Here is a 12,275-nt window from a genome sequence, read left to right on the forward strand (position 1 = left end):
TCCTGACGAATTTCAAAGCTTTAATTTCCTGTCATCAGTGCTGAGCCCATCCCCGAACACTGGCCTTGTTACCCCTACCCTTCCTCATCTCTAGTCCAGACATTGATCTGGCTGATGGTCACAGAGAAGTGCTGTCGGGCTGTTACCAGCAGCCGCACACACCTCACAGCCCCCATGAGACCTGCTGTGTACAGGACCTTCTGGTTGCACTTGCCCTTCACCAGGGGGCCCAGCAGCACATAGTGGGCACAGCCCATTCCCTCCAGCACGGGCTCATAGCCCAGTTCCACCTGCCCGTGTTCCAGGTGGTACAGCCCCTGGGCACCGAGGCCGGTCAGCACCTGTATTTGGACCACCCTGTGAGGAAGATCGAACACCAAGGTGTAGGTGTCCCCAGGAATGACGTTCTCCGTCTGGAAGTGGCTTAGGATCGGGAGGTAGGCGTACTCGGGGAGGTGAGAGCTGGACAACGCGATCATGGTGTTGTAGAGCGTGGCAGGAGGGTTGCTGGGTTTCTCGGGATTCTCATACTCTTCTCCATCTTCTTCCTCTTCCTCTAAACAACATGTGTACTGGGAATTAAGGTCGTCCGTGCGGTAGAAGAGATAGGGAGCAAATCTAATTGGAACCCTCTGGCCCAAGAGAAAGCGGAAATTTGCTAGCAGCAAGCGTAGAGGAGCGTCCTCAGGGAAGAGGAGGCAGAAAGAGGTGAAGCGAGGGAGGTCGCTGCTGCGCAGAACCTGCCCGGAGCCCAGGCTGGAGAACTCCAGGACTACCCAGTGCAGCTCCCTCCAGGCCACCAGCGTCCAGTAGATGGCAGAAACAAACCTGGGGGTGCACTGTGTGTTGTCTTCCAGCAGCAGGAAGTACTCTGAGAGCTCACTGGCGAAGTTCATGAGCAGGGCGTGACCTTCTCTCTGCCGGGAGCGCAGAGCCTCACAGGGCGAGGACTGACTGGGCGGCAGGGGTCGCGGGAGAGGGGAGTCGCCCAGAAGACCGCTGACCACCAGCAGCCTCCGGGACTCCAGGTGCGGTGCAAAGGGGCCTGAGATATTGGCAGCTGCTCTGTAGAGCCGCTGGGGGTCAGGCTCTGACAGGTGGACTAGCACTATGATATGAGCCAGCTCAGGGTCGGAGGTAGCTTGGAACAGGGAGTGCAAGGTGTCCAGGAGGTGGCTCCCGTGAGGATGCTCTATCGAGGAAATGCCCACGGTCAGCAGTTCTGGGGGAGACACGGGACTTCAGCACCACAGAAGGGACGGGGCCCCAGGCTCCCTCCCAGGTCCCGCCCGCACCGCCACGCCCACCGGTTTGCCCTCAGCCGGCCATCCTGGTCAGAGCGCTTGGATCTGACCCATCCTTTGAAAGGTGGTTGTGTGGGGAAGGCTGCCACGTGCCAAAGGTCCATTTGCTAGTGTGGCAATCATCCCAGCCTGGCCTTGACCTTGAGTCACCTCAGCTATGAGGATGCAGGCTGTGCAGGGAAACCCCAGGGCGTGGCCGCCCATGCTCTGCAACCTGAGGTCTGCATCTCCCCTCCACCCGCTGCCTTCTCCCATTTATGCGGCAAAGCTTAGATAATTTACGTTCATTAGCTGGAAGCCACACCTCCCTAGCACTCTGTTGCTGTGTTCACCTACCTGTCAATCAGGGGATTCCTCCCAGGGAAGTACTTCCTCTTACCCAGGAAGTGGGTGGTACCATGTAAACACTTCCTTTTTTCCATGCTCATAAAAAAGCCAGGTAGAATGGAAGTTTGTGCTGTCTTCCTTGTGGTATCAGGATGAACAGAGCAGAGTATGGTATTCCTCCTTCCCTGGCCCACTCTCCCGAAATAAAGCTCTAATGTACCTGTATATTTTTCTCACTTTGTAAATAAAGTTTATCACACTGCATGCCGTGTTTGTGCCTGTCCTCAGAATTCTTCTCCCAGTAAAAGGCGAGAGTCTTGAAAATTAACATAGGCCCAACCTAGCCCGCAACACTGTGGCTCCCACCAGCTTCCTCGGGGGTCTGCCACGAGCGAGCTTCACTATGGTGTGACTCTGCAGGGTCACTGTGGCCTGGGGGCCATTCTCCTGTTGGTCACTTGAGGGGTGGGCAGGCAGGAGGGAAACGCACTCAGGACCCTGACCTGCACCAGGGCCCACGGCGCAGCCCTGGCTCCCAGCCCTGCCTTCCTCATCCCCCACTCCCCACCTTCCCATTTCTGGTGAAATTCCTGTCCAGCCTCCTCCCAGCCTGACTGGCCCTCCCCTGCCTACTCACTCTTCTCCTGGGGAGGGGCTCCAGCCAGCAGCTTGTAGCTGGCGTGCTGGAGCCCAGGGGAGGTTTTCTGCATCTTCTTGAAGGCTTCCAGATGGTTCTTGACTTCAGAGTTGAATTGCTCCCGAACCATCTGCCGAACCACAGTCTTTTCATGCTTTTGAGGACAGACAGGGGTCAGGGCTGAGGTTGATGCCCAGATCTTCTGGAGTCAGCTGGGGGACAGGTCCCCCTTCTAGGACAGGCTGGGGACCCCAGGGTGGCTGTGTGTCAGGGCGCAGTTAATGCCTCTCCCGACATGGGCTTTCCTGCAGAAGTAGGGGCCGTGAGCAGGGGAGGTGGAGCCCCCAGGGTCACGTGGAATTGTTAGATAGGGAATCAGAAATGAGCTTATGTGAGTATGACAAAGGCCTAAGGAACTGACATCTACAGGGGTCCAGCATCTGCATCTCAAAGTCATCCCAGTAACCCTTCATGTATCTGTACTTCAAACCTCCTGTCCTGATCCTGATCCTGATCCTCCAGGGGGTCCCCGCCCCTTCTACCTGAGAACCTTCCTGGTACAGCCCAGTATCTGCCCCAACAACCGTCCTTCCTCTAAGGCTCCTCTAACGGGGCGATGCCAGCCAGGCTCCCCCTGAAAAACTCAGAAAGGAGTTTTTCGTATTTACATTCAACAAGTCCTCTGTCTGGGAGGATGAGAAGGAGGGGGTGGGGGGAGGCAGGACCCATCTTCTTAAAAATCCCCAGCCTCAACTGGACTTCGCTCAGCCCTCTGCTCTCTGCTGATGTGCCGCCTGGCCTGCCCAGGTGTACTCTCTCCACTCAGCCATGTAACCTTGCTCTCCCCCAGTCTGAGCGACTGGACATTCTCTCTCAGGTCCTGTCTGGAGAGGTGCCCATCTGTCCTCATGGATGTCCCTATCCTAGTAAACCTTGCTATTTTGCTTTTTACTTACTCTCTGTCTCACGCCTGAATTCTTTATTGTGTGAAGACAAAGACCCTTTACTTCTCTGGTAACAGAATGCCCGTGGAAAGACCTTGGACATCAGCGGAGTCAGCCAGGGCCTGCTCCTGCCACGCCCACCTCTAATTTGCCTCCCCTCACCAGGCTGGCCAAGGTCAGTGTCACCAGCCCTGGGCTGTGCAGGTTCTGCAGGACCTGCTGAAGGCCCCTCCCAGCCGTGCCCTTCAGGAACTCTCCCACGGTGCCTGGGCTCTGCAGTCCTTGCACGTGGGCCAGCACTCTGCCCACGGCCCACTCCCCAAGCTGTGCCCCAGGGCAAACGTGGAGTCCCAGTCTCAGCCCATGGGGCTGGGGTTTGCTCCTGCCACTTGTGGATGTTGTAACCGAGGGAGGAGACTCCACTTGGTGTGAGAAACTGGGACATGAGGACCCTGGGGAGGGAGGTGGCCCACGCCCAGCTGCTCCCCAGCACCTGCTGGCCCTTCCGGGCTGTGGGGTCTTCAAGAGCCGCCTGTGCCCCGTCCCGACCACACTTACCATGACCTCTCCTCTGCCTTGCCCTGTCTATATTTCTCAGGCCCCTGAAAAGTGGTTTAAGAATTTTAAACTGTCAGCGGCTGGTTTCCGGTGATTCCTTCCACAAAGCAGGGGCCCTCAGAGGACTTCTGAGGGAGTGACAGGAGACTGTGGGGTCTCGGTATCACTCCCATTTCATCTCAACTGCCCGAGGACTCTTGGCTGCCACACATGGTAGCTCTCAAGCTTCAGATCTCTCCTATGTCACAGCTCCTCCAGTTCCCCCTGGACGTTTCCCCCTTTCTTCCTCCGTCCCTACTATCACCATTGTCAGTTACAGCAAAATTGCTATATTTTTCTCTATTTGGCTGGGAGACTGGCAGAGGCAAGTTGCCTTTTCTTAACCCAACCTTCTCATCTATAAAAATTCATTCTAAATCATCCTTCTCTTTTCCAAGAAAACCTGCAGTGATTCTGGAGTGACCCCCACTGACAAGACCCAGACTTGTTCACCACTTTCCTACTAACTCGGCAGAAACTGGCTCCAACATCAGCTTCTGTTGCTTACCCCAAACAGCTCGGATCCGTTGTCACAGAGCTGCTCGTGGAGGAAGACACTCAGGAGTACTGAGGCCAGGATTGCGACGACACATTTCCAAACGCAGTGGCGCATGAGCCCGGGGCCCGGACGCAGTTCTGCAGAGAAAAGTGGGCAGCGCATGGATCCAAAGAACCTTTCCCTCGGGTGGACCTGGGTGCTGTTTTCCTGCCTTTTTGCCTTCTGTTCCTACTTCCAGAATCCTTGCGATTCCCACCATCCTGATACTGTCACCCTACATTCTGCCCTCTCCGGTGGAAAGACCTAGATTAACTCTAGGCTGCCTCTACACTCTGAATGGGTTTCCGCTGTGTTGTGATTTTCTAGTTGGTTGCAGCAGGAAGTTAATGAAAACTGCCTTCACTTATCCAATGAAGTCAAGTGCCTTTCTTAGGAAAGGGGAGAAAAGGAAGTAGACGGGGTCGTGCTGGAGGAAAGAAAACGCTCCCGGAGTGGGGATCTAAGCAGAAAGAGTGTCGTCCCTGTTAGGAAGGAAGTCAGAAATGAGCTTATGTGTGTGTGACAAAGGCCTAAGGTCCAGCATCCACATCTCAAAGTCATCCTGAGAACCTTCCAGGTGCAGCCCAGGATCTTCAAACAACTTCAAACACTCAGACAACCTGCCCAGATCCTGACCTTCCAGGGAGTCCTGCCCCTTCTACCCTGGGATAACCAGGGTTATCTGGGATAACCAGATAACCATCCCTCCTCTAATCACAGGCTTCCCCTGTCTGATAACTTCAGGGGGAAAACTCAGAAAGGAATTATTCGTATTTACATCCAAAAGGTCCTTTGTTCCAGGAGGAGAAGGAGAAGAGGCAGAGGCGGGAAGGCAAGACCCATCCCCTTAAAAACCCGGCCTAAATGTGAACTGCGCACTCTCTCAGGTCCTGTCTGGAGAGGTGCCCATCCTTCTTATGGATGTCCCTGCCCTAATAAACCTTGCTATTTGCTTTCCACTACTCTGTCTCAAGCCTGAATTCCTTCTTGCGCGAAGACAAGGACCCTTTGCTTCTCCACTAACAGTCCCCAAGAAAGGGAACAAAAGCAGTGGCTACGGGGCCCAGTGCTATTCTGGATTCTCAAGTCTCCAGTATCAATTAATTAAGAGCCCTTCTTGGGTTTTGCTGATTCTACCTCCCAGCCATTATGCTGTCTGCTTCCTTCAACGTCTCCTTCCAAGCTCATGTTGGGCTGGCATGGTAGGAGTGTTGTCAGAACTTATGCCTGAGAGTTAAGTAAAGAAGATAGAGTACAAGTCTTTCATTGCCTGTGTGTGGCCTATCCCCACCAGGGCTACTGACATAGAAGGTCAGTCAGAGTAGCCAGGTCACTGGAATCGGAGCTGTAAGTCCACCGCAGTAGTTTCGTCTTGTTTCTCGGGTCACACACTCACAAAAAGCAATTTGAAGCTCTGCGTAGGGCAGGGGTTTTCCTGAAAATAGAACAGTCACTGCAGGGCTGGGCCTTGACTAGAGCAGGTAGCCTGCGGGTCTTCAATCAGCCAGCCCTGCTCCTCCCTCCTGGAGACACCCCACGGCAACCATTGTTCTCTCTGAATGGAGAGCAGGCAGTACAGCGGGACCAGTCAGCACAGAGAACAGTTCTGGGTGGGGAAAAGCTGTGTGAAGGGCTTTCTAGCCGTGCCAGAGGCTGCAAGTCTTTCCAAATACTCCACTTGCTCCCCTGCGTTTCCTGGGTCTGGTCCAGTTATGAAAACAGGAAGCCTACATTCAGCTTTGAAGACGGAAGAATGAAGTCTGCTCCTACAGATGAGCTAATTTAATGGCAGTGTTCTGTTCAAGGCACAGGGAGAAAACCAGTCCTACAGCGGGGCTCAGGGAGGCTGGGCCAACCAGCTTCTCATCCCCTCTCCTCTTTCCCTTCTGTCTTCTGCTCTCTCCTCCTTTTCCTTCCTGGTGGTTTCAAAACACCTCTTCCTTCTCTCTCGAATGTTAAATAGTTTGCATAGAAGTTCAAACGACCATAAAAGGTTGAATATGACATACAATTATTAGTCTAAAAGCTAGTGTTACTTTAATTGTTATTTGTTGCTCCATATTTTGTTTTCTACACAATTTTAGAAACCAAATACTCGTCTCTGTTTCTGGATATGCAGTGTATGAAGATATAATTTTGTGACATCAAGCATTGAAAGGGGGAGTGGGCATTTAGTCTGCCAGTTAAGATGCCGTGCTCCTCAACCGAATGCCCGGGTTCTACTCCAAGGCCCAGCTCCCGGCTCCAGCTTCCCAGCAATGATGGCCAGTCAGGACCTCAAAGGACGCTGAACATGGTCGTCAGGGTAGTGCAGATCACACACAAGAGACTCCACCTCACATCTACTGGGACGGCTGCTATATATATATATATGTACACACACATGCACATATACACCCCCCCATACATACATACAGCAAATAACTGTCAACAAGGACATGCAGAGGGCCACACGGCTGAACTCCGAGAAATGGTGCAACTGCTGTGGAAAAATGGTACAATGGTTCCTCAAAAACAGAACTGTCACAGGATTGCTGGGCATATAGCGAAAGGATTGAAAGCAGGGTCTTAAAGAGATACTCTTGGGGCCATGTTTGCAGCGGTTTTATTCATAGTGGCTAAAAGGAGGAAGCAGAGCTGGTGTTTAATGCAGCATCTCTGATCAGAGTGCCCGGGTTCAAGTCCTGGCTCTGCTTCCCATTCCGGCTTCCTGATGGGAAGCAGCAGATGATGGCTCAAGTCCTTAGGTTCCTGCCACCCATGGTGGGAGGCCTGGATTGAGTTCCAGGCTCCTGACTTCAGGGTGGCCCAGCCCCCACTGTGGCAGGCATTTGGCAAGTGAGCCAGCAGGCAGGAGTTTTTACTCTGTCTCTCTGTCTTTCAAATAAATAAAATAAAAATAAAAAGCAACCGAAAGTAATGCTTACATACAATGGAATATTATTCACAAGAAAAACAAATGAAGTTCAGACTCCTTCGGCGTGGAAAACACTTAAAGTTTCCAGAACTCTCAGCTACAAGTAGCTTACAATAAGCCGCAAGTAGAAGTGTTTACAGTTAGCAGTGCAAAACCAACCTCCCTCGCTTCCTCCCTCCCTACTTCCCTCTTCCTCTCCATAGAGCTGCTATGGACCCACAATAAAGGAATGGGGCAGGTATTCCTTGGTGGGGCAGACGGAAGGCAGGATCTCACATTAGACTCAAGCCTGGCCCCCAGTTTGGTCACCAAGTGTGGGACCACGGGGCTGGGGAGGACTGTGCCCCTCCCCGTACTTGCTCTGGCCTGCCCGTCTGGCAGGTGCTCCAGCAAACCTGTTCCTTTAGCATCAGTTTCTGGCCCCATTTCATACTAAACCAAGGTTATGTCCCTTGCCAATCAGCAATCTGATTTCCAAACTTTGTAGGTTTAATAAGTATTTACACAAACAAAAGCAAGACCAGCACCTACTGGAGCGATACGCATCCTAGACAGAGCAGACGAAGAGAACACAGGTTATAGAGGAACAGAGAGCTTTTTCACCATGAGTAGCCAGAGAAAAGGCTGGGGATCAAGGAAGTGGAGTGTCGTAGTGAAGACGGCTTCAAGGATGCGCTCTCCTGGAAAATACAAGAAAATGTAATTAGGAGGTCATAGGCTACCCTGGATCAACATTTCAATGGACAGGTGGGTTGTTTTTCTTTAAGATTTATTTAATTATTTGAAAGGCAGAGTTACAGAGAGGCAGAAACAGAAGCAGAGAGAGATCTTCCATCCGCTGGTTCACTCCCCAAATGGCTGCAGTGGTCAGAGCTGGGCCTATCCGAAGCCAGGGGCCAGGAGCTTCTTCTGGGTCTCCCACATGGGTGCAGGGCCCTAGGACTTGGGCCATCTGATGCTTTCCCAGGTGCATTAGCAGGGAGCTGGATCACCCGGGACTTGAACCAGCACCCATTTGGGATGCCAGCACTGTAAGTGGCAGCTTTTCCCGCTACACTGCAGCGCCAGCCCCGACTGGTGTTCTGAAGCCCGAGTTTGGAGATACATGAATGCTGTGGAGACAGAGACCACAGGCCAAAGCTGTTCTCACTCGTTCTGAATGGCAGATAGAGGCAGGGGCAGTGTTTGGCATAGAAGTTTCCAAGATAGAATAGAATTGTGCATATTTGAAAATTAGATAAAGGAGCTTGTAAGTAGGAAAACTACATTAATTTCTGTAATTCCTGGTGTGTTTGGTTTTGCAGTCAATTTTGTTTTATTAGTGCCCCGAATCTTGGCCATGTAATGAGATTATACTGCCCCCGAGTGGCGTAGAGGGCCCAGGGACTGTATTCTACACTAGGAGCAGGCAAGATTGCAGTAAAGGACCACGTAATAAATACCTTAGACTTTGAAGGTCACAGTCTTTGTCACAACTGCTCAGCTGCCCCTGCAGGGGGAAAGCGGCCAGAGGGAGAGGAAGGTGGGGTCAGAGGGCAATGGGACTCCAGCTCCTCTCCTGCCTGCGCTGACGTGGCTTTCATAACACCGGAAGACACGAGTGGAATTTAAGGCGACGAGTCACTGAATTAGGATTACCCCAGCCAGCAGCAACACGACACCCCTAGCAGACATGTGTGCACGCTTGGAGTCCCTGCCAAGATTCTGAGACTCATTTATTGGGGAAAACCTGTGGAGACGAAGATGAAGCCGTGCCAGGATCCAGCTGAGAATGTACACGTCACTCACCGGCTCTGCACTTCCGGAATTGCTCATGACTTCCACCAGTACTGGGCCAGGCCTGGAGGTTGAAGTCACCGCTGTGGATGGTTAATCAACTTTCCTACAGTTAAGGAAAAACAAATTGCCACAGATAATACACAAACATCAGGCATATCTGTGTTCCAATGAGATTTTATTTACAAAAGCAAATAGGGGTCAAATTTGGCCTGCAGTCAATGGTTTACTGGCCCTTGATAAAAATCTGTGGTTCTCAATACTTGGGCTAAATTGTCAAGTCACCTGGAGTTCGTTTTCAAAAATACAGGAGTGCCCGGACTGCACCTTGGAGTGAATAAGAATTTGGGCGTGGGGCCAGCTCACAGGCGTTTTGTAAAATGCCAGCAAGAAGTCTGTTGTCAAGGTTGAGAAGTACTGATTCAAATGAATGTTTCCAGCTTTAACTGTAGCTCATGTTCATTGAATTTTTTTTTCTTTTTATGATTTATTTATTTACTTGAAATGGATGCAATGTCCAGGGCTGGGCCCATCCGAAGGTGGGCCACCTTCTGCTGCTTTCCCAGACACATTAGCAGGGAGCTGGATGGGAAGTAGAGCAGCTGGGACTGGAACCAGCACCCATGTGGGATTCTGGCACCATGGGCAGCGGCCACTATGCCACAGCGCCGGCCCCTCGTGCAGTGTTTACTGTGTTCCAGGTGCAGAGCTAAGTGCTTTCCATAAATATCTCATTTAACCCCCACAACTCTATGACCTGGAGAAGAAAACTGAATTTTGGTGAGATGAAGCAAATATACTCAAGGTCACGTGGCTATTACAAGGACGGACAAGGATTCCAACTCAGACAGCTGCCACCGAGTCTGTTTCTAGGCTACTCTTTTTGTTTCTATTATCTTGAATTGAAAAGTACTTAGCTTCCACCTGAACTTCATTAGATTAACTTTTTTTAACCATATGCTGTATTTAAGGCATCTAAAGTCACACACAAGCAGTTTCCTCCATATTTGATGAATGTACTCTTTCTAGTGCCACTGAATCCTTATTTTTACAATATGTATTATTTTTTAATATTTAAAAAAATTTATTTGAAAGAGAGAGAGAGAGAGGATACCTTCCATCTGTTGGTTCACTCCCCAGGTGGTCACAACATCTGGGGCTAGGCCAGGCTAAAACCAGGAACCAAGAACTCCATCCTGGTCTCCTACGTGGATGGCAGGGACCCAAGCACTTGGGCCATTTCCTGCTGCCTCCCCAGGCACATTAACAGGGAGCTGGATTGGAAGTGGAGCGCAGGGGCTCAAACTGCAGTTCTGAAATGGGGCGCTGGCCCTGCAGGCGACTTAACCTGACCATAACACCAGCCCTTGAATTCTTACTTTGAATCAGACTCTTCTCAGACTGTACCCACTGCTTGGGCACATCACCGAAATCCACTAAGACCTCCTTTAGTGATTTTCTCCTTGTTAGCCACTGTTTGACTCCACACTTGCTTAGGCTATTACTCTTTTAATTTTTTTTTTTTTTTTTTTTGACAGGCAGAGTGGATAGTGAGAGAGAGAGACAGAGAGAAAGGTCTTCCTTTTGCCAAGGGTTCACCCTCCAATGGCCGCCATGGCCGGCGCGCTGCGGCCGGCAAACTGCGCTGATCCGAAGGCAGGAGCCAGGTGCTTCTCCTGGTCTCCCGTGGGGTGCAGGGCCCAAGTACTTGGGCCATCCTCCACTGCCCTCCCAGGCCACAGCAGAGAGCTGGCCTGGAAGAGGGGCAACCAGGAAAGAATCCAGCGCCCCGACCGGGACTAGAACCCGGTGTGCCGGCGCCACTAGGTGGAGGATTTAGGCTATTACTCTTAATCAAAGGCAATGGTTTAGTATGCTTTTCTTCGTTGTAAAGGCAGAATAGTTAGTGTTTTATATTGGGGCTTTGACAAGTCTTCAGTTTAAATTCCAACTCTGGGGGCCCGGTTTGTGGTGCCATGGGTTAAGGCCCCGCTTGCACTGTGGGCATCCCATATCAGAGTGCTGGTTCGAGTCCCAGCCACTCTGCTTCTGATCCAGCTCCCTGTCAATGCCCCTGAGAAAGCAGTGGAAGATGGCTCAAGTACTGGGGTCCCTGCCACTGACTGGATGGAGCTACAGGTTCCTGGCTTCAGCATGCTCCAGCTCTGGCGATTGTGGCCATTCGGGGAGGGAAATAATAGATGGAAGATCTTTTCTCTCTCTCGCTTCGTCTTTTAAATAAGTAAAATATATATTAAATTCTACCTCTGCCACTTGTAGGCTAAGTTCTCAATAAATATCAGCTAGTCTCACAGCCATGTTTTCATCAACTAGCACGAGTCTTGCCTCTGATTCCCCATGTAGTCTCTCTGCACGCACCAGAGCAGAGGGAATTGGTTACTTGAAGTGTCTTTAAACAGTAGGTCAGCACAACTTCATCATCACAATAGCTGACATTTATTGAGCGCTTATTTTGTGCAATTTAAAATTCTTTTTACAGGTTAATTCACTTAATTATCTTTAATGACCCAAGTGAAGCAGGTGTTATTATCTATAATTTAGAGACAAGAAGACTGAGGCTCAGTAACTTTTCTAAGGTCGCAGAGATAAGAAACGGCAAAGACAGGTTTTGAATCCAGAACAATCTGATGTCACAATCTGAACTCTTTTTTTTTTTTTTTTTATTAGAGAAAGACAGAGAGAAAGGTCTTCCTTCTGTTGGTTCACCCCCCAAATGGCCACTACAGCCGGCGCACTGAGCTGATCCGAAGCCAGGAGCCAGGTGCTTCTTCCTGGTCTCCCATGGGGTGCAGGGCCCAAGCACTTGGGCCATCCTCCACTGCCTTCCCGGGCCACAGCAGAGAGCTGGACTGGAAGAGGAGCAACCGGGACAGAATCCGGCGCCTCAACTGGAACTAGAACCCGGTGTGCCAGCGCCACAGGCGGAGGATTAGCCAGTGAGCCACAGTGCCGGCCACAATCTGAACTCTCATACTACTTTTTAAAATATTGCTTTTCTGGGGCCAGCACTGTGGCATAGGGATAGAACGCACTATCCGTGATGCCAGCATCTATGTGGGTGCCAGTTCATGTCATGGTTGCTCCTCTTCTGACCCAGCTCCCTGCTAATGGCCAGGAGCACCAGAAGATGGCCCAAATATTTGGGCTCCTGCTACCCACTTGAGAGACCCAGCTGAAGCTCCTGGCTCTGGCCTCGCTCAGCTCTGGCCATTGT

General features: G+C 51.3%; 1 protein-coding gene across 3 annotated transcripts in view; it reads right to left on the minus strand.

The window, feature by feature from the left end:
- The window catches only part of LOC100340426 (alpha-1,6-mannosyl-glycoprotein 4-beta-N-acetylglucosaminyltransferase), a 16,379-nt gene continuing 4,104 nt past the window's right edge, over positions 1-12,275 (minus strand). Inside the window, exons 2-7 of one of the 3 annotated variants that reach the window (XM_070055112.1) lie at positions 9,053-9,146; positions 8,707-8,753; positions 5,652-7,944; positions 4,318-4,445; positions 2,269-2,422; positions 1-1,222 (exon numbers count right to left, since the gene is read on the minus strand). In XM_070055112.1, coding sequence (XP_069911213.1) covers positions 75-1,222; positions 2,269-2,422; positions 4,318-4,422 — 1,407 coding nt within the window. In that variant the 5' untranslated portion in view covers positions 4,423-4,445; positions 5,652-7,944; positions 8,707-8,753; positions 9,053-9,146 and the 3' untranslated portion in view covers positions 1-74. Of the gene's footprint in view, positions 1,223-2,268; positions 2,423-4,317; positions 4,446-5,651; positions 7,945-8,706; positions 9,147-12,275 lie in introns of all 3 variants that reach the window. The other 2 variants (XM_070055113.1, XM_051821124.2) reach the window with 2 other exon arrangements.

The sequence above is a fragment of the Oryctolagus cuniculus genome, chromosome 13, assembly GCF_964237555.1.
Source record: "Oryctolagus cuniculus chromosome 13, mOryCun1.1, whole genome shotgun sequence".
In the NCBI taxonomy this organism is placed as follows: domain Eukaryota; kingdom Metazoa; phylum Chordata; class Mammalia; order Lagomorpha; family Leporidae; genus Oryctolagus; species Oryctolagus cuniculus.